This window comes from Balaenoptera ricei, chromosome 11, assembly GCF_028023285.1.
Source record: "Balaenoptera ricei isolate mBalRic1 chromosome 11, mBalRic1.hap2, whole genome shotgun sequence".
Taxonomy (NCBI): domain Eukaryota; kingdom Metazoa; phylum Chordata; class Mammalia; order Artiodactyla; family Balaenopteridae; genus Balaenoptera; species Balaenoptera ricei.
The window spans coordinates 66,843,701-66,865,007 of record NC_082649.1 but is presented as its reverse complement, the minus strand read 5'-3'; the positions used below and the strand labels follow the sequence as shown (position 1 = coordinate 66,865,007).

At 42.3% G+C, this 21,307-nt stretch overlaps 1 protein-coding gene across 24 annotated transcripts in view; it reads left to right on the top strand.

Annotated features, from left to right (window-relative positions):
* MAP4 (microtubule associated protein 4) overlaps positions 1–21,307 on the top strand; it is a 170,876-nt gene that overhangs the window by 115,330 nt on the left and 34,239 nt on the right. For 15 of the 24 annotated variants that reach the window (XM_059939495.1, XM_059939507.1, XM_059939506.1 and 12 more), the window contains exons 5-9: positions 2,639–2,752; positions 5,541–5,675; positions 6,239–7,270; positions 7,973–8,095; positions 9,711–13,073. In XM_059939495.1, coding sequence (XP_059795478.1) covers positions 2,639–2,752; positions 5,541–5,675; positions 6,239–7,270; positions 7,973–8,095; positions 9,711–13,073 — 4,767 coding nt within the window. The remainder of the gene's footprint in view (positions 1–2,638; positions 2,753–5,540; positions 5,676–6,238; positions 7,271–7,972; positions 8,096–9,710; positions 13,074–21,307) is intronic. The other 9 variants (XM_059939515.1, XM_059939514.1, XM_059939513.1 and 6 more) reach the window with 2 other exon arrangements.

Below are 21,307 nucleotides of genomic sequence, written 5' to 3'. Positions count from 1 at the left end.
CTTTGTCTAGTTTTATATTAGTCTCATACAATGAGTTGGGAAGTATCCTCCTCTCTTTAATATTTTTGAAAGTGTTTGTGAAGAATTGATTTTCATTCTTCTTTAAATGTTTGGTAGATTTCATCAGGGAAGCCGTCTCAGCCAGGGCGTTTTTTTGTGAGTAGTTTTTAATTACTAATTCAGGGCGATGGCTCCAGTGATCCCCACCTCCTAGTATTCACACCCTTGTGTAGTCACCTTCCACATTGTACCATGCTTGGGCTATGTGACCAATAGAATAGATGGCAGAAATAATGGTATGCCATTTCTAAGATTAGATTACAAAAGACACTACAGTTTCTGTCTTGGTCACACTGGGTTTACTCACCCTGGCGATAGCTGCTGCTGTGGAGAGGCACACGTGGGGAGGAACAGAAGCCTCCAGTTAACAGCCATGTGAGTAAGCCATCATCATGTAGGCAGGTTCTCCAGCCCCAGTCAAGTCTCCAGATGATCAAAGCCCTGGGCAGTGCCTTCACTGCAGCCTTGTGAGAAACTGTAGTGGAGGTGGGGAAGAAATAGATTCTGGGGGACATTTTTTTTTTCATTTTATTTATTTATTTTTTGGCTGTGTTGGGTCTTCGTTGCCGCACACGGGCTTTCTCTAGTTGCGGCAAGCGGGGGCTACGCTTTGTTGCGGTGTGCGGGCTTCTCGTTGCGGTGGCTTCTCTTGTTGCGGAGCTCAGGCTTCAGTAGTTGTGGCACGTGGGCTCAGTAGTTGTGGCTCACGGGCTCTAGAGCGCAGGCTCAGCAGTTGTGGCGCATGGGCTTAGTTGCTCCGCGGCATGTAGGATCTTCCTGGGCCAGGGCTCGAACCTGTGTCCCCTGCATTGGTAGGCAGATTCTTATCCACTGCGCCACCAGGGAAGCCCCCTGGGGGACATTTTGAAGGTCAAGTCAGCTGGATTTCCTGACGACTTGGATGTGGTGTATGAAAGAGAGAAATCAAGGATGACTCCAGGGTTTTGGACCCAAAAGATAGAATGCCATCAGAGATGGGAAGACTGTAGGAGGAGTGATTTGGGAAACAGGTTACATTTTGGCTTTATTTTATACATTAAGTGTTGGCAGTTTGATACAAAAGTCAGGAAATAAAGGGAGAGGTCGAGGTGACTGGAGATACAAATTCGAGTGTCATCATCTTATAGATGGAATTTTAAACTGTGAGACTGGATGAGATCACTAAGAGAGGGAATGTAGGTAGAGAAAGAAAAGGTCTTCCTCCATCCCGCAGCCACTCAGTTCTTTAGTGCTCAGCTTAAATATTTGTCAAGTGCAGACCTTCCTTGACTTGAACTAAGGTATATCCATCTCCTAAATGTTTTCAACCCTGATCTTATACATCTTTGGGTTTTTAGAGCACACAGGGTCTGCCATATCATCCGCACCCAGTAAAATAGTAATGAATAAATGACAGAACTTTGTAGAAATCTTTGATTTTTACATGTGATTTAGCATTCTTCCCCTCCTAATGTGTGAACCATACAACAGTTATTCTCGTTGCTGGTTTAAGTGTCCTGTTTTCCTTCAGCGGAAGTGTGAGAGGCAGAGCAAGCATCAGGTACCCCAAACCAAGTTAAGACTGGGGAGAATGAAGCTTTCTAATCTGTCTAGATTCTAGCTCCTCTGCTGTTCTGAAGCAGCAGCACTGGGGCCTCCTCCAGCCACAGCAATTTCTCAGTTTCCTTTCTGCTCGGTCATATTCTGCAGTGCCGCGCTCTCACCTAAGCCTGAAATCCCTTACTAGAAGAGGGAGGGGCAGCTGCCTCAGAGCCACAGGAAGGAACATTCACTTAAAGCCTGGACTTCAGTGCAGCTGCCTCTGACAATGGAAGTGCCTGAAGGGAATTAGCATTCCCTGAGAAACTAGTTAGAAATGCAGATTCTTAGGGCCCAGCAGTCTGTTTTTATAAGCTTTCAGGCTAATTCAGATGTGTGTTGCATTTCAAGATGGCCTCCTTAGAGAGCAGAATTCTTGCTTGGCCTGAATGGCTTTGCTCTTTTTTCATGTAAGAAGGTACAGAGTTTACCTGATGTTTTCAGTGCCTTTACTCATGCCAACTCCTGAGTCTAGAGTTCGTTCTTTCCAGGTGCCAGCAGTTCACCTTGTCTCATTCAGACAGCTTTTTTTTTTTTTTTTTTCAGACAGCTTTTGAAATGCAGTTTTCTTCATGCTCTCCACAGGAGGTGAAAATGTCTCTTTTACTTGTTCTGTGTTTTGTTTTCTTTTTTAATAACCTAAAATGAATGTCTGCTCTGTAAATACGTATTGAAAGTTTAATTATATTTGTACTCTCATCTCCTAATATATTATAGACTCGAGCATTAGTTGTAGTTTTAGTTTTATGTATTTGTTGGCTGTCTGATTTAGATAATTAAATATTAGAGAATATGAGATTATGTATTTTTAACTTGTCACAAATGAATTAGTGAATATTTGATTCCCTACCACATTCAGTCACATATTATCTCAACATATTTAACTCACTGTTGACGACACACATGTAGCTAGTCAGTATTCATCAGAGGATAATAAGGAATGGTAATCTTTCTAGTTGTGTTCACTGGGAATGAGTTTTAAATTCCTTCTTTATTCCAGATCCCTTTAAGATGCACCATGATGACAGCCTGGAAGATTTGCTCTTTCTCCCCAGTGGAACAACCAGTGCTTCAGCATCTGAAGAACAAAATGATCCCCTGAAAGACAGTTATGGTATGACTTCTCCAGCTGGATTTATTTCTTAACTCCATCAATTAATTTGGCCTTTCACCCATCACCTTTGAAGTGAATCGCTAGGCAAAGTCATGTTTAGGGGCTCTGGCTCTGACAAGGCTCCTTCTAGATTAGTCACAGAGAATTCACAGTTGGGCTGCTCAGGGTCAGCTCACCTCCTCTCATGTGATCTTGAATCCCATATCCTAGGGCCAGGTTCTGTCTCCACATTTTTATTAGCTCATGGCCTTATGCAAGTTATGTCCTCCCTAAACTTTGGTTTCTTTATAAAATGGGGCCACCACTTGTTCTTACCTTAAAGATGTGGTGTTGATTAAATAAAATTTATGTAAAAGTACTTCACATAGTTTCTGGTACATGGTAAACTAAATGTTAAACAGATCTTAGTTATCAATTAGTAGTTTCCTCATTCCTGGTTTTGTATAACTTAACATGAATGTGGCCAAGGTACTGTAGGGCAGGCAAAACTTTACTTCTACCCATCTTTGGTGTTCAGTTGAGACTCTATAGACAGGTTAATAAGAAAAAAACAAATAGTTTATTAACACATGCAACATACATCACATGGGAGGAAAGTAACTCAAAGGTGTAGCTTAGAAATTCAGTTTGGGACTTCTCTGGTGGCACAGTGGTTGAGAATCCGCCTGCCAATGCAGGGGACACGGGTTCAAGCCCCGGTCTGGGAAGATCCCGCATGCCGCGGAGCAGCTAAGCCCTTGCACCACAATCACTGATCCTGCGCTCTAGAGCCTGCGAGCCACAACTACTGAGCCCGCGTGCCACAACTACTGAAGCCCACGTGCCTAGAGCCCATGCTTCGCAGTGAGAAGCCGGCGCACCTCAACAAAGAGTAGCCCCTGCTCGCTGCAACTAGAGAAAGTCCGTGTGCAGCAACAAAGACCCAACGCAGTCAAAAATATATAAATAAAAAACCAAAATAAATAAATTTATTTAAAAAAAGAAAGAAATTCAGTTTGTGTAGCATCCTCAACAAAGAATATTAAATTTGTAGAGAAATGACAGGATAAAGGAAAGCAATTTTACACTTCCAAGAGTCATACTTCACGAAGGTAAGTATATGGGAGGGAACTAATGGAGTCAGGTTTGTTTGCATATTCCTCTGGTGCCCTCTCTGGCCTGATAAGCGTCTCTTGCCAGTGAAAAGAAAATTTATATCCTGCCTTTAAGCAGAAAGGGAGGAGCTTTTTCTCAATTTGCTGTTTGCTTAATTGCCTTCAGCTCAAAATTTTTATGTCAAAGAGGCATATTTTGGGGTAACATGTTCTGGTTTCCTTCAGTACCCATCATCAGTAAGTCCCACTTCAAATAATGCTTATAATTTTATATTTGTAAAGATCCTGGCTAGTAGTAATATGTTTCATTTATGCTTTTCTTTGGCCTGATGATCTCTTGCAAGAAGGATGTTAAATGAGTTGACTTTGATGCTATCCATCTAGTCTCCTGATTTGATTTTGGCTTTGACTCCTGTTTTTTCAGCTCACTACCTAGGCAGTCACTTAGTTGCATTAACTTCTTTCTTTACAGCATCTTTCTTCTCTTCCTTTGTGCTCCCTCTGCTTTACCCCAGTGCAAGCCCCTATCACTTCATACCTAGACCACCTCAATAGTCGCCTATCAGACTTCCTGCTCCCCTTTAAAATTAATTCTGAATATACCTGATCACCTGACTCCCTGTTCTGTATTCATTGTCTCATTTTTATGATTAAGACCTTAAGACAGCAACCCCCCCCCTTTTTTTTCTCTAAATTCTCTGGTTTTCTGGATTCTTTCTTCTACTGTTTGTTCTAATCCCATTTTCCCTCTCTGGTATACAAGATCTGTTTGAATCAGACTAATCTCATAGTCCCAGAAACATTCTTGTCCTGTTGGCATCCTCGTTCTTTTCTTTGCTCAGTGAGCTCTCCATCCTTGAAATTGAGTACTCTCTCCTCTCTTCCTGCCCTTGCTTCTCCTCTGAAGCCTTCTGTGACTGTGGCTGGTCTCATGGTTCTTTTGAAATTCTTATAGCATTTAGTCCATACTACACAGTTTACCTTATTTGATATATGTCTATCTTGCCTCTCTAGCTAAATTGTAATAATCTTGATGGCAAGGACCAGGCAATACTAAATCCCATGTGATATTAGGTCTGGCAGAGGACAGCATAATAATAATGCTTTTACATCTGTCTAGTTCTTAATAATTTACAAAGCATTTTCACAAAAGTGTCTTCTAATGTTGGAAAGGGTTGTATGTTAATCTCACTGTACAGATGAGGAAATTGATTCACTGTCCCTTACTGTATGTTACGTTCTATCGGTTGTAATGTAGGAGCAAGAGCTCATCCTTTGGTATTTTTTTATTTATTTATTTTTTAAATATCTTTATTGGAGTATAATTGCCTTACAATGGTGTGTTAGTTTCTGCTTTATAACAAAGTGAATCAGCTATACAAATACATATATCCCCATATCTCCTCCCTCTTGCGTCTCCCTCCCACCCTCCCTATCCTTTGGTGTTTTTGAATCTTTGTAAAACATTGTAGAAGGTGGCCAGTCAGTGTCAATCAGCAGCGCAACAGCCTAACAATTAGCCAAAACCTGGAGAATGTCAACGGTTTTTACTTTAAAACTTTCTTGCTTTGTTTCTCATTGGTCCTTTTGGCCTATGTCTTTATGGCAATATATAAAGCTGGTTTTAAATATCAAATGTCTTTTTTCCCCAATGTTGACTGAGTCTGAAAAATGTATTTGTGTTTCAATATTAGGTGTGTTTCCCTGTGACACATTCGCTCCTGCAGCTCTTGTTCCTCATGGGTGGTCTGTGGAAGCTCCAAACCCTCCACATTCAGAATCCTTCATTTCCCCTGAGGCCATTACACAGCCTCTGCAGCCTACAGCAGGTATGTTATTAGGATCCCTGTTTATCACTTAATAGTTACAGTATCAATAATCAGTATAAAGCATCAGACATTTTTGAGCCTTGTGCAGCAGTATAGGTAGGTAAAATTTTCACAACTGTCACAGATGTTTTTAAATTTAAATTACTGATTTCAAAGCTGGAGGAATTAAGTTGTAGTTGAAATACAACACTTAAGGGCCAATGGGCAAAGACAATCCCTCTGTAATTCAGGGCAGATTTAGAACTCTGGGGGGTTTTCTTGATGTCCCACAGGTTCCCTTTCTGACACTAATTATGTACCTGTGTTGATTTTTTTGGACCTGTGTTTTTTTCTCTCCTTTGCCTTTCCTCCTCCACTCTTTGTTCTGCCAGTATTCTGTTCTTCTAAGTATTAGGACTGTCGAAGAGTAGGCACAAATGCATTAAGTGGACAGCTTTTTAGTTATGTTTAGGATGTTATGGTCACAAAAGTCAGATACTCTCGTGCCCTAAGAAAGTAAGTTTTGAATGAAGAGCTATGAGCAGACAGTGATGGATCCTATATGTCCAATTTATTTCCCTTAGAGCCTGCTGAGGAGGTAGAAATGGCATCAGCAGAAGAGAGAGCACCAACAAAAACATTGGAAATGATGATGGGACTGAAGGCTGCTAACATGGCACCATCTCGAGAATCAGAGATGGTCCTGGCCAAGGGTATGGCGCCAGCCACAGAAACAGAGGTGGCATTGGCTAAAGACACGGAACCACCTACCGAACCAGATGTGGCACTGGCCAAGGACATGGAATCATCCATCGAACCAGATATGGCCTTAGTCAAGGACGTGGTACTACCCCTAGAAACAGAGGCAATCCCAGTTAAGGATGATGTATTGCCCGCAGAAACAGATGTGTCTTTGGCCAAGGACATGGTACTGCCCACAGAAACAGAGGTAACCCCAGCCAAGGACATACTACTATTCAAAGAAACAGAGAGGACACCACCTGTGAAAATGGATTTGGCCCCAGCTGAGGGCATGGTACCACCTACAGACCGAGAGGTGGCCCCACCCAAGGGTGTAGCATCACTTTCAGAAATAGAGGCGCCACTGGATGAGGACGTTGTGTCATCCACAGAAATATCCTCAGCCAAGGAGGTAGCCCTGTCCTCAGAAACAGAGGTGGCCCTGACTGGGGATATGGTACTACCCCCAGAAACAGAGGTGGCCCTAGTCAAGGACATGGCTGCACCTCCAGAAACAGAAGTCACCCCAGTCAAGGACATGGCTCCACCCCCAGAAGTAGAGATGGCCCTGAGCAAGGACGTGGCTCCACCTCAAGAAACAGAGGTGGCCCTGGGCAAGGACGTGGTTTCATCTCCAGAAACAGAGATGGCCCTGGGCAAGAATGTGAATCTACCCCCAGAAACGGAGGTGACCCTGGCCAACAGTGTGGCTCCAGCCAAGGATGTTGCAGCATCCTCAGAAGCAGAGGTGGCACCAGTTCCTGTTAATGACATGGAAACTGCACGGACACAGGAAGAAACAAGTGAGGATTCCCAGTTAGAATCTCTCCAGGATGAAGGACAGTCAGCTGTACCTCCTCTCATGATTTCAGCAGGTATGGGCTTACGCTTACTGGTAGTATTTGTCTACAAGGGTGTAGTCTCCAGAAGGGTAAGGGACAAACGTCATGCCAGGTAAAATAAAGACAGTCACACTGTACTTTGCAAGTCTATACACATTCCTGCTCCCCTAAACAGTTCTTTCTCACCTTTACCCTCCTCCAACCGCCAACACCTTCTCCATCCTTGTTCTCTGCTCATCTTCCTGTTTTTCTTACAGATGATTGAAGCAAGAGAACATTCACAAACTTCCACTCGCTCATCTACCTAACTACTTGTATCTTTATCCATAGACTCTGCCTTCCCTCCTGTTGCCATCAGCAAACAGTCCCTCCTCCTAGTCATGAGGGGCAGCATCTTTGTCTTGCACTAGATCCCGTCTTCTCCTGTCTACTTACATACATTGCCCTGGCCATTCTCTTTTCCTGCCTCTCACCATGTTTTTTCCCCTTTACATTGGATCATTCCCACCACCATAAAAACATTTGTTATTTTTCCCTTCTTTTAAAAAAAAAAAAAACAACCCTCCCAACTCCCCCTTCCCTCCCCCTTCCAACTGCCACTCCATTTCTCTTCTGCCCTCATAGGAGCGTCCCTCATTCCTCAAAAACTGTGTCCGTTTCCAATTTCTGGAAGGTGTAGAAGCAGCTGAAATGGTGCTTCTCTGAAACCTGTGTGGTTTTTACTTTTACCTTTAGAAGCAGTCACAGCCATGGGCCAAAAGCACAACTTGCCAACAGATGAGGATTCTGTGTCAGAGGAACTAGAGCAAAAGAAACTGTTCAGTAGTCAACCTTCTGAACTTCCTTCAGAGACCTCAGGTAAGTCAGGAAAACAAAGTGGCCTGTTTGAAACCGCTTAAACTGGGAAAGATGGGGAGATGGTGGAAGACATTGTTCCTGGCTATAAGGTAGTGATCAGCAGGACCGTTTACGAAGTCAGCTCTCTTTCTTAAACAGATTTCAGTGAGCTTTACACATTTTTGTTGGTAAGCCAGAAGCACGTGCACGTGATTATCAACTTAGTGATTCTCTGCCTCCTTTTCTGTGATTGTGGTGAGATCGTGAACTTGAGGTCAGGGACCAAGATTTACTACACTTGGAATCTCTACTGCTTTGAACACTGTCTAGCACCAAGTGGGAGCTAAATAAATGTATGATTTTTAAAATGTTGTTTTAGTGACTCAACATATCATTAAAGATTTCTCAAGTCCTTATTGTGTATACACCACGCTAAGGCACACACATACTTAGGCCTGGGTCCTGGTCCTTTTCTAGCCTGGATGGTGAGAGAAGTTCCCAGGCGTGAACTCTGGAACCAAAGATTTATATAATAATTGAATTAAATAGTATTAGAGATGGCACCAAATAGCTGCTGATTAATTGCCAAGTTAAATGTTATAAATGCTGTGGGTTGCTAAAACCTATCAGTTTTTCAGGAAAAACAATAATTGGCCTGAGGTATTAAGTAAAGGGTAGGATTTGGAGGATATTGGAGGGATAAAGATAAGGACAAAAGTCACTATTTGAGTATTTTAATATTCTGTGAGGTCATTTATTGCATCAAACTTGACAAGAGTTGTCCTAGACCTGCTCTCACCGTGTCTTTTTCCAGGATCTTGGATCCATACTGCATTCATTGACTTAGAGGCAGGAGGTTGGACTAATTGACTTCCTGAAACTTTTCCAAGGGTGCTCATCCTAATTGTTTTAATTCATTATCCTATACTTGGCATTATGTATATATCTCTGTCTTTTGGGAAGTACCTTTAGCAACAGAACATTGAAATCTAGCACATTTGTGTTTCAAAGTAGGAGGCTCTGGTTCTGAAATAATGTGACTTTTTCTCTGGACAAAATACTAATTCAGTATCTTTTCTTTTTTTTAAAAAGCAGTATAATTCTGTCCTTCTGGTTTGTTTCACAAGTAATTGGTATAATATTGATAAGTAATTAGTATAATATTGGTGACAGACTCTTAGAATTGTAAAATCATACATATTTCAATGAATCAATTAATCAATGTCACCAAAAAGAGGAGCTTACCATCTTGTTACTATCCTGGGAATTATGTACCTATTAAAAATAATAACAAATATATATAAGTATCAGAGGAGATTTATAGGCAGTAGGTGCTTATGATACAGATTAGAAGATCTCTGTTTGAATTTCTTTTATTAAGTTTTGAATATTTTGTAAATACGTTTTGTAAAAAAAAGTCTTTACCCAAGGTGATGATCTTTGATCTTTGTTAAATATTTACTAATCCCAGTTAAGAGTGAGAAATGTTTTGGAAAAAAACTGTTTTCCTAAATGAATCAGTATGTGGGTTGGTGAAAATAGACTACTTAAATGAGTTACTAAATGGACACTTTTTTAAAGAAACAATAACAAGGGGTTTTCTGTTTGGAATTTTGGCCAACTTCATGTATTACAGGTACCCCTCCCACACAAGCCAAAAAAGCGTGCAGACCCAGTGATCGCAGGTCCGCCCGGCCCGCCCGACCCAGGCTTGCCAGGGTCCCTCCTGAGCTGCTGGGAGGCTCTTCTCCACGGAAGACTCTTGATCCTGGGCTGGGCCCCTGCCCTTTGTCTGAGTTGGGTTGGGTTTCTGGTTCGTCTTCCTGTGGTGAGCCTGGGAACCAGAGGAAAACTATTCATGGTGACTTCCTTGAACCCCAGAGGGATCTTGGCAGGGAGTCCTGGGATATAGAAAGAACACCAATGATGATGAAGAAAAAAAAGAAGAAACCAAAGCAAAAGAGATACTCTCAGCCCCGGGCTGGGGGACCTTGGGATGATGACAATGCAGATGAGCCTAAAGGTCATCCCTTTGCCACTGACCCAGAAAAGTCAGGTGTTCCCCCCAGCCAGCCTACCACTGTGGGCACAGAACGTGGACTGGTATCCAGAGAAAACTTGAAAAAGGGGTGTGAAATTGACTCCAGAGCAGCCAAACTGGTAGCTGAGAACTTTGTCTCAGAGGGTCTCAGCATTCCTTTGTGTCCTTTGGAAGAACCCCCGAAAACTGCAGTAAATTCTCAGCCCAAACTGAGAGTAGAGGCAGAGGTGAAAGGTAACAAGTCAGCACCACAGAGCCAAGACAAGAAATTGCTGCAGCAAGATGAGTGCAGACCACAGCCTGCACCCCACCTCAAGACTCCTGTGGATAAAAGCCAGACAGTAGGCTCCCTCAATCTGAAAGGACCCCTGACAGAAGTTTTTTCACACAAAGTAGAAATTCCTTTGGAGATCAGACCCAAAGAGGGTTGCTCTCCTGACTTGGACCAAGAGGCTGTGGGTGGAGTTTCAAAACCCAAAGCAGCAAAAGAACTGCCTAATTCCATACCCACTTTGACAACAGGTAATCCATTAGTAAGTAGTCTAAAAGAAGGGAATGATGAAAGTAAAATGACTAAACTGCAAAATGACAAACAGAAAGAGTTTTCTGAGGGAGCTGAAGAGGTTAAAGAACTAAAAAAGGAAAGTATTCCCAAGGAAAGACAGGAGAACAGCATCTTTGCTTCTGAGCAGCCGCAGGACACGGTGTTAGCTCAGGTTCCTGGACTAGGGAATGAACCATTTAAGAGAATGGCAGGTGATGGCAGAATCAGGAAGGGAAAGGGAAGTTCTGGGAAGATGAGAGCAAGTTCTGGGAAGGTGAGAGCAAGGTCTGAGCTGCTGTTGCTTGCGGACAGCCAGAAGGACAGCAGAGCTGTTATTGTGCCAAGTGAGCCAGCACCTAAAATGGAAAGAATGGATAAAAGTGAGGAGCTGGGGCTGGGTTCTTCAGAGCAACCAGGGACCGTGGCTGAGCTCACTGAGGCAGTGGTGATGCGGGACCCTAAGGAGATGACTGACCTGAGGGTGGCAGGCACCTTGCAGGCATTGATTCCTTTGGGAAATGGGTCAGGCATGATTCAGACTTCCGGTGCTAGAACAGAAAGAGGAGCTGTAGCCATAGACATGCGTGTCGGCAACCAGAGTGAGGAGGAAAAATGTCCTTGGATGGATCATGAGGCAGCTCCCTGGTTTTCTGAAAAGCCTACAAAAAGAGGCAGTGAAGACAAAAACAAAAAGTTTAAAAATAGTTATTCCACACAGCCTGCTAGAATGGAGAGGAAGGAAGAAATCATCAACCCACCTTTTCTAGGGAAGGGTGGGGATATTGGTAGTACTCCCCATCAAAACAGAGAATTAGAACTTACTTTCCCCGTAAATCGTGACCCTTTGTTCTCACGTATATCAGATACACCCACAATGGAAGGAGTTGGCCAAAAGGGTAGAAATGTTGAGGTTAATTCTTCTAAGCTTGAGGCTCTTGGCAGGATCAAAACAAATGCAGGCAAGGATTTTGCTGTTACTGAACCAGCTACCAAGGTGACAGATGTGAGCTGCCAAGACCAAATCCAGGGGGCAGGATTTGTTCCTTCAGTACCGTCTGAGGAGAATAAGACAGATGTGGCCAAGGGGCATACTGCAGTTGCTGACAAACCAAATAAAAGGAGTAATGATGGAAAAAGCAAAAAGATTAAAAATAGTTTCCCTGAGAAGCACATTCTGGAGAATAAGATAGATGCAACAAAAATACATGTTCCCATGGAAACCATAGGGGACCACAGAATTGAAGGAATGGGCTATGTGGATGAAAATAGAAATATTACATTTACCTGCCCTAGAACACCACCAGGGTTGATGAATAAGACAGCCCCCCTAGAGGCTCAGGAATCAGCAGCCTGTGAAAAACTGCCCCCTTCTACTTCTCAAGTAGTAAAGGAAAGTGATTCATTTCCAGACACCTTGGCAGAAAGCGGGCAAGGGACAGCTCCAGCCCAGATTTCCAAATTATTAGAGGTAGATAATTGCAGCGAAGATGGAGTCCCAGATGAAGAAAGACCCAAGGCTCCCTGTGCTGTAATGCCCTCTACGAGCACAGGAGGAGTTGCCCCAACTCTGACAGCAGCCATAGAAACAGTTAACAACCATGGAGGTAGCTGTCTTCAGAATAAAGGTGAGCTTGCTGGTCCCATGAAAAACGAAGCAGGGATAGACAAAGGGCATGTGATAGGAGAATCTGAGTCAGTGCCCAGTGGTGCATCAAAGCACTCAGTAGAGAAAACCACAGAGCCAGCAGGGGGGCACCTTCTTTCTGGCGTGCTCATGGAAGACCAAAGCCTGGCAGGTGAGGTCAGAGTCCTAGAAGCATGTGCAGATAGCAGTAATTTTCCAACATGTCCAGTAAACAAACAGAAAGAGTCTGAGGAAGGTTCTGCTCCAGTTCCAATTCTTGACCTAATGGGAGACAAAGCACAAAAGCCCAGTTTCTGTGAGGACCAACGTGCTGAAAATAGAGATTCCCAGGGCCCAGATAGTTTGAATAAGGAGGTAGATACGACTCTTTTGCCTCCAGAAAGTGAAAAGGATAAATTGGAAGAAATCAGTCTGGATTCTGAAATCAGAGCAATGGCATGTGTTTCCTTGGCACCACCAGAACTCCAGTCAGGTGTCTTAGATGGCAAACTTGAAGTGACTCCTTCAAGGGTGGTAGATGAGTTAGTAGTGATGGCTTCCAAGGCTCTTCAGCTCCCAGAACCCAAAGACAAGATCTTGGAGGCACCTGAGAAAATGACAGAAAAATCTGAACCAAAGGCACTGGGACAAGGGAAGAAGGAAGATAAAAGCAGAGCGGCAGAACCCATTAAAGGCTACATGAGACCCACCAAGTCCCGAGGACTCACTCCACTTTTACCAAAATCTACAGTCCAGGAACGAGAGCGATCCAAGCAACTCAAGTCCAGTGGTATGAACCTGCCGTGGGGAAATGTGTGTGCTTGTGGCTTTTGGTCAGCATCAGAAAGGCAAAGAGCTTGTGCTTTGGTTCCATCCAGACTCTAATCATTCTTGTTAACCATTGGTTTGTTGGCATGAAGACCTGTAACTGCTAATTATGTGTTTTCTGCAGCGAAGGCACGCCTTGTGTCCAGCTTGGGAGGCTGGTGACTTGGTTGCATGCCTTTTTAGCCAGCACTGAACCTTGACTTTCAGGGGAAGTTGAATTTCAAACAATAAATTGTTTAGCAGAAAGCCTATCACCATCCACGATATTCTTAAATTAAAAAAAAAAAAAAAGTGTGCCTCCTATGTGTAAAGTTTACAGCCAAATTTTAATCATATCATTATTTTGTATAAGGATTCACAAGAGGAAAGAAAACATTTCATGTCCAGCTGTGTGTGTGGGATTTCTTTTTTTTTCCAGTATACGTATGTAACTTGTGCTGGTGGGACTAAATATCCAAATTGCGTTTGGATTGAATGAAAATGGATCCCTTATGGTAGCCTCCACCCAGATTGTTAGGCACAGACTTTATTTGTGTTTCTAGAAGTGGGAAATGATCTTTCAGTGGTGCAGCTCTATCTTTTACCAGTTTGTTGCTTGCAGCCATTGGCCCACAGTTTCACAGGGGTTAGAGTTTGGGCATAGCCTGTGCCCATGAAACATAGTCCATATCCATGGGCAAGTCTGTAAAACTTGCCCATATAGGATTCCTCATAATTTTGCCCTTTTTGCCTCTAATCAGTGAAGTAATTGAGAGGAGACTGAGAAGATGATGATTCCTTTAAGATTTAGAAATGTTAAGTTTTTCTTTTCCCCTGAAAAGTATACATCTAATCATGCCCTTTGAGGTGTTCACAGCCTACAAATGATGCTATTTCTTAATCACTGTTTCCCAGCTTGCATGATGCAGCTACTAACTCCAGAAATGAAAAAACACTGGTTGGCCTTGGTGTAGCCAGTTAGGCTTTTGGAGAGGCTTTATCATGAGATGGTGTTCTGCATGGTATGGACTTGTTTTGGGTAGAGCTTGTGCTATGCATGAATATGTACCCAGTAAGGAACGTGTGTCATGTGAGTAGAGAATGCTAGAAGCTATTATTTGCATAAGACATTCTGATCTTTTCCGTTTTTTTTTTTTTTTTAATAGCTACTTTATTTATTTATTTATTTTTGGCTGTGTTGGGTCTTCGGTTCGTGCGAGGGCTTTCTCTAGTTGCGGCAAGCGGGGGCCACTCTTCATCGCGGTGCGGGTACCGCTCTTCATCGCGGTGCGCGGGCCTTTCACTATCGCGGCCCCTCCCGTTGCGGGGCACAGGCTCCAGACGCGCAGGCTCAGTAGTTGTGGCTCACGGGCCTAGCCGCTCCGCGGCATGTGGGATCCTCCCAGACCAGGGCTCGAACCCGTGTCCCCCGCACTAGCAGGCAGACTCCCAACCACTGCGCCACCAGGGAAGCCCTGATCTTTTCCGTTTTTATCTTCCATTAGCTACCCTGTTGCCAAGGCAGAAAATGATGTTGTATGTAAAGTGCTTTCCAGCTTTCATTAAGATTCCCAGCCCTCTCTCCAGTTCATTAGTTTTAGGTTCTAGACCAGTCCTTTGGTTTCAGTGGTAATTAAAGTATAACATGTAAGTTTTCTGAAACTTAGGCATCTCTTTTAGCTCAGTATTACTGAAAAATGTAGGAAGAGGATTTATTCTGATTCTTGAGGAAGCAATCCAGGTGCTGTAGAACTTTTGGGCTCCTACCTTGGCCAGGCCACCCTCAGCGACATGTGTTAGGAGTAGCCTTGTAGAGTGGCTGAGGAGGGAGTAATGTATCTTAGACATATCATTTCTAAGATATTAGAAAATATCTTCTCTAAATTCTATCACACCCTTTTCCTAAAGACAATCTATACTTCTTTTATTTTGGTAGGTAAAATTAAAATTTTCAAAAATTAATTTTTGAATAGGTTAATACATTCACATGGTAGAACGAGATATGCAGTAAAATGTAAGTCTGCCTCCCTCTGTTAACCCCCATCCAGGTTTCCCTCTCCACAAGCAACCAGTGTTAACAATGTCTTACACGTCCTTCCAGACAATTTACGCATAAAGAATCAATGATATATATATTTCCTGATTTTATAAAAGTGAGACATATCATACATACTGGTGTGTACCTTGATTTGTAAACCTAATTATTTTAGAGCTCTTTACAAATCAGTACAAAGAAAGGGGCCTCAGTCTTTTTAAATAGCTGTATAGTATTTCATTGTATGGAGATACCCTAATGTATTTTACCACTTCTTTATTGATGGATGTTCAGGTGTTTTCCTTTTTTTCTCTATTAGAAACAAGGTGCATAAACTAATCTTGTATATACAGAATGTCATACTTACGTACGTACATACTTATACAAATACATCTGTATAATAAAAAGGGGCTCTGGATTAGAACCTCTGGTTTGAAGAATATATGTTTATCTTTTTGATAGGTGTTGCCAAATTGTTCCTCATAGGGGCACAGAGATGCATCAGAACTATACTCCCACTCTGAGCATAGACCAGTACCTGTTCCCCTGTACTTTCTCCTACTAGTGTGGTTTTTCTTTTTTGTTAAGGTGTGCTGATCTAATAGGTAAAAAATTATTACTTGGTATAAATGTATTTTGTGTTTTACTTCTTAAATGACTTCCTTTATTATCCAGTTTATAAAAGCCATCCTTGCTCTGAGTTTATAAAAATATTTTAAATTTTTCACTTTTTTAATCTTTGATCAGTCTAGAATTTGCTTATTTGTTTGTGTGTGTGTGTGTGTACTTTGTTTATGAAATGTGAGATATGATTACTTGGTTGTCTCACTATATTTGTATATTCTGTCTCCCTCTGAAATGCCACCTTTGTCATGCTCTAAGTAACACAGTATGGCTTAATAATATATTTTAATATCTAATAGGTTTCACCCCACATGTCACCCTATTTTTCAGAGTTTTCCTGACCATTCTTGCTTGTTTATTATTTCATATAAACTTGACAATTGGCTCATAGGTTTGCGGGGGGAAAATCCAGTCAGTCTTGTTCTTGAAATCACGTTAAATGTATAGATTACCCTAGGGAGAGTTGTTGCGTATGTTGAGTTTTTCTGTCCAATATGTAATACATGCCATATTCAATAACATCACATGTTCAGGTTTACATGTCTTAGTCCCTCGCTGGTGTTTTCTTTGTGCAGATCTTGTATGTTTCTTCTCTTTTCTTTGGCCTCACGGCTTGTGGGATCTTAGTTCCCTGACTAGGGATTGAACCCCCGCCCTCGGCAGTGAAAATGCGGAGTCCTAACCACTGGACCGCCAGGGAATTCCCAAGATCTTGTATGTTTCTAATAATGCTTATTCAGAGATGTTCAGAAGGCAGGCGAATGTGCAGATGCAGAGCTTTAGGCAAGCCTGGGCTCTGAGGCAGGGGACTGAGTGGAATGGGGAGTGCCTGGATTTGTGATAGGGAACTAGGCAGGGTGACCCCTTATGGATTCATATGGGCTCTGATGTTTCATGCATGACTGGTAATAGACCTGGCCTTGGTAAATTTTATTTTTGTTCCTCACTTCGAATCATTCATGTTAACTCTCCTGTGGTCGGATGGTGTTACCCATGGTTTTCAGTGTTTGGACAGTAAAGATATTATTAGTGGTGTCCATAAAAATAATAGCATCTGCCACCTATTGAGTGAATACTCAGTGTCTAGTTGTCTGTAGATAGGTAGGTGGATAGTCGTGTACGTACGTACACACACACACACACACACACACACACACACACACACAAACAGTACTTTGAAGGATTCTCTCCATTTTACACGTGAGGAAATGGAGGCTCTCCATGTTAAGGTCACACTGATAGTGAAGTGGCAGAAATAGAATTTAAACCCAAGTCTTTCTGACTCTAAGGCCCATGCTTTCCTCATTCTTGCCTCAGAGGAACCTTCCAGAAGTTTTAGGTTCTTAAAAAGAAAAAGATGAAGGTCGATGATTAATAATTATATTTTAAAAATTTTAATATCCAAGTTCTATAACTAAGCACTTTTCTAGTTGGAAAATGGAGACACATCATGAGGACATAAACTAATCAGAGGCTAATTTAGGATTAGAATCTAGGTCTTTTAAGTCTGTCTAGCATTTTATTCTCTAGGCAGAGACTGTGTTTGATTTATTCCTGTGTTCTCCCTACCACCCAGCATAGAGCTTTACTGTATATGATGTCTGATGACAGTTTTTAAATTATAAATGAGTTACCTTTTGCTACGCTTATCTTCTTTGGAAGAAGGGAAAGTGAATATACTGCTAAAGTCTCTTCCAGCTTAATGATTCCTCTCCTGTTATTTTTTTCATGTCTAAAGTTTAGGGAAGCTTTAGCAGAAGGTTTCTTCACATATTATGCTATTGTTCTAACTAGGGAACATTGAGATACTTCAGGAAATCTGAGCTCAACTAGTCCGAAAAGGACTTCTTTTGGGACCGTGTGTTTTGTGCAGGGAAGAGCAAGGTTGAAAGGGCGATCCTTACTGGACTCTGGTATATGCGATGGCTCCACAGTAGTCGCTCCCCTGGAAGGAAGCCAAGGAGAGCTGTGAGTGGCAGTGCACTTGGCATGTTGTTCTGTGAGAGGGACAGTTATCACGGGTCTCCATGGATAAGCCCTTCCCTTTGCCGTAGTGAGAGCCATTTCTCCCTTTTATCTGGCTTCATTTCTTTTTCTTCAGTTTTCTTGAGCCCATCAACAGTCTTCCAACAGCTGGGGATATCAGTTTATGGTGGGAAATTCTTTTGGTGTGAAACTTGGAGTAATTTATAAACCTCAAATGCTAACAGTTTCAAGGCCCTTGTACATAAATAAAATATGCTCAGCAGATGAAAAATTCATTTGTAATCTTAGAGCTCACTACAGTCTTACAACTGGAGAAGTGCCCATTTGGTAATATCCTTTTTTTAAAAATTTATTTATTTATTTATTTATTTTTGGCTGCGTTGGGCCTTTGTTGCTGCGCGCGGGCTTTTTTCTAGTTGCGGCGAGCAGGGGCTACTCTTCGTTGGGGTGCGCGGGCTTCTCATCGCGGCGGCTTCTCTTGTTGCGGAGCTCGGGCTCTAGGTGCGCGGGCTCTAGAGCGCAGGCTCCGTAGTTATGGTGATTGGGCTTAGTTGCTCCGTGGCATGTGGGATCTTCCCGGACCAGGGCTTGAACCCGTGTCCCCTGCATTGGCAGGCGGATTCTTAACCACTGCGCCACATCTTAAATGTAGTGCCATTTGTGAAGTTTCCTAATTGCTTTCTTCCCACTTACCCTCTCATTCTCTGGCTTGTTTTCTTCTTACTAGCTGTATATTAATGAAATTTATTGGGAGAGTCTATATGTTCAATAACTAAAAACAGTCATTGTTTATTGAAACTTACTATACGCTCAGCACTCTCTTAAACTCTTAACCCTCAAACAGTTCTGTGCTACTGTTCACCTTATTTGGGCCAGAGCATCTAAATGTTCTGTGAAACAAGTCCAGCAAATATTGGTTGTTCTACTTTCAAAGGAATTTCTTCCCCTGACACTCCCTCACTTTTACCCTCTGGCTGACAGCATTGGAAGATTAAGAAAGCAAATGAAAAGCAAAAGCAACTTGCTTCTTACTTTTGGTGTTGCAGAAATTTTTACTCTAAAAGATGAAGTGGACAAAAAAAAAAAAAAAAAAGATCAAGTGGACAGTAGAGGGGACTTCTGTGCTTATTTTTACCTGTGACATTGAGTAGGTCATCTCAGCTGTGAGCAGATTGAAATTGCTAGTTTTTAAACTGTTCAGCAACGATGTAATTATAAACATTTTCTATTGCTCTGCAGATAGTGAACACTCAACATGATTTGGATTTTTTAGTATTTAGTTCATTCATTCATTCATTCAGCAAACACCAGGTAACATTATTCCCACATTCTAAGGGTAGATCAAGAAGCCACAGCTTTTACTCCTCAAGGATTCCAGAGTGGGGAGATAAACACATAAACAGATAATTTTACTCTAGTGAGAGAAGTTCTATAATAGAAGGATGAGCTATATGACATGGGAATACAGAGCAGAAAGTAACTAAGTCCTCTTAGGAGAGCAAAAGAAAGCTTACTGGAGGAGGTGACATTTGGTGGGTCTGGAAGTTTGAAGAGCTGATAAGCAGGGTAAGGCATTCTAGGGGATAGACCGCATAGAGGCATAGTGAAGTGCAAGTGCATGGAATATTTGAGGACTAGCAAACATTTGGGTGTGACTGGTATATACATCATGTGGGGAGCAGGGAGAAACATTCTGAGACAAGACTGGGGAGAAAAGAAGGTAAGCTCTTCAAGGGTCCTGAGAGTCGTGTGTACCTCCATGAGCAGAGGATCTTAAACTTTACACTGGAGGTAATTGGTGGAGGGAGTTAGGCTTTTACCTAGTTTCCTTGCATGAATCTCTTATCTTTTTCAGGGAGGCTATGCTAGGCTCAGTACTCAAAAGGCCTGGAATTTCCAAGTTGTACTTCTTGGGGGACTTTTCATCTGTAAGCATTTTAATGCTTTTGCCTGTTAAATGTCAAAAATAATGCAATTTAGTAATGAGTGTGATGTCCTTTACTTAAGGGAGAACAATCCATGGATTAGGGGAGTACAGCAGAGAACAGTGGACCGCTCTTACCGAGGGATTCTGGGCAAGAGCGAGTTTTATAGAGCGTTATAAGCGGCAACTGGGGGAAATAGGGCATGACTGGCTAGAAGGCCTGGGGTTTCCTTATAAGGCTAACAGGTCCAATTTTCTGGGGTAAGGTGAGCTAGCTGAAGCTGAGTCGTAGGATTGTTTGGTGTGTTTTAGGTTTCCTTGACAGTAAAGTGCAGGCTGACTTAGATTTGTGGGCCAAGCCACTGGGGCGGCCTCCATTTTGTGAGTCCTGCTAAATGAATTACCTTTATCAAGGGTCACATAAATCAGATTACTAGCTTCAGTTTTTTCATTCTGTTTGCCTCCCAACTTTTGAAAGTTAATCAGGAAGAATCACGATTTTCTTGAGTTAAACATGTACTAAGAAATTTTTCTAAGATTTAGTAGAATATGGTTTTGAAATGTTTTTGCATACATGTATATTTGTATATAAACAAACATCATTTTCTTCCCGGTAAGAAACTAGATTGCAGCTTCATAGTCTTCAGCTTTTATTAGTAGAGTGTCATCCATCATTGTAATCAGTAGACTTATCGACTTTCATTGTAATGATAATCTATTAGAAATTGTTTCCTGGACACAGTAACAGGGAACATTTGGTCAATCTGGAAAGTAGCTTTGTTGCCTCGGTAACTGAAAGAATGCAGAGAAACCAGTTGTGGAGCGTATCAAAACCAAGGCCCTGAACAGGTTGAGTACTAGCTCAAGGCACAAGGCAAAAACAGAAACATCTGCCAGTGCATCTGCTGAGATCAGAGACCTGCAAGCTGTGCCAGAGCCCTTGGAAGCTTGACAAGTTGTTATACAGTCTGATAAAAGAGAGGTCGCCTTCTGACCAGACACATGGGAGTCCATGCACTTTCCTCAGACTCAGACAGAATGGAACTTAAAAACCTTCAGTGCAAAGGACATTCCAAATCGGCACCTGTCTACATGAGTTTAATGATGGGAGAGATCAGGTCAAATGATAGAAGTCCGTGAAAGGAATCCGACTTGAGCAGAACTTTTTTGAGAGCCTACTTAAGCACTGTTTCAAGCACTGTGCTGGGCATCTGCATAGCAGAGGTGGACAGGTCTTATTCCTGCCTTCTAGAAGCTTCCAGGAAAGGCACATAAAGAAAAGATTATGGTGTAGTTTCCAAATCCTAAGAAGAAGTAGAACAAGTATAGTTCTGTGTAAACATTAAGGATTCAGTTTGGGAGTTGGGGGTCTAGGAGACTTTACAGAGGAGGTGACATTTCTGTGAGTTCTGAATGAGTAGAAGCAGAACCCAGAGGCAAGGAATTCTAGTGGCAACTGAGTCTAGGATTTAAGTCTTCGGGTTCTTAAGTACATTTCTTTTTACCTGGGCATGCTCAACTTTCTAAGACTTCATGTAAGTTCCTCATCCGCCAACTTGATAAAATATCACAGTGACTGGGGGGGGGGCGTTTGAGTTCCTTGATGCAGCTCTCTCCCATGGGTGAATGTGCATTCCTGAGTGAGATT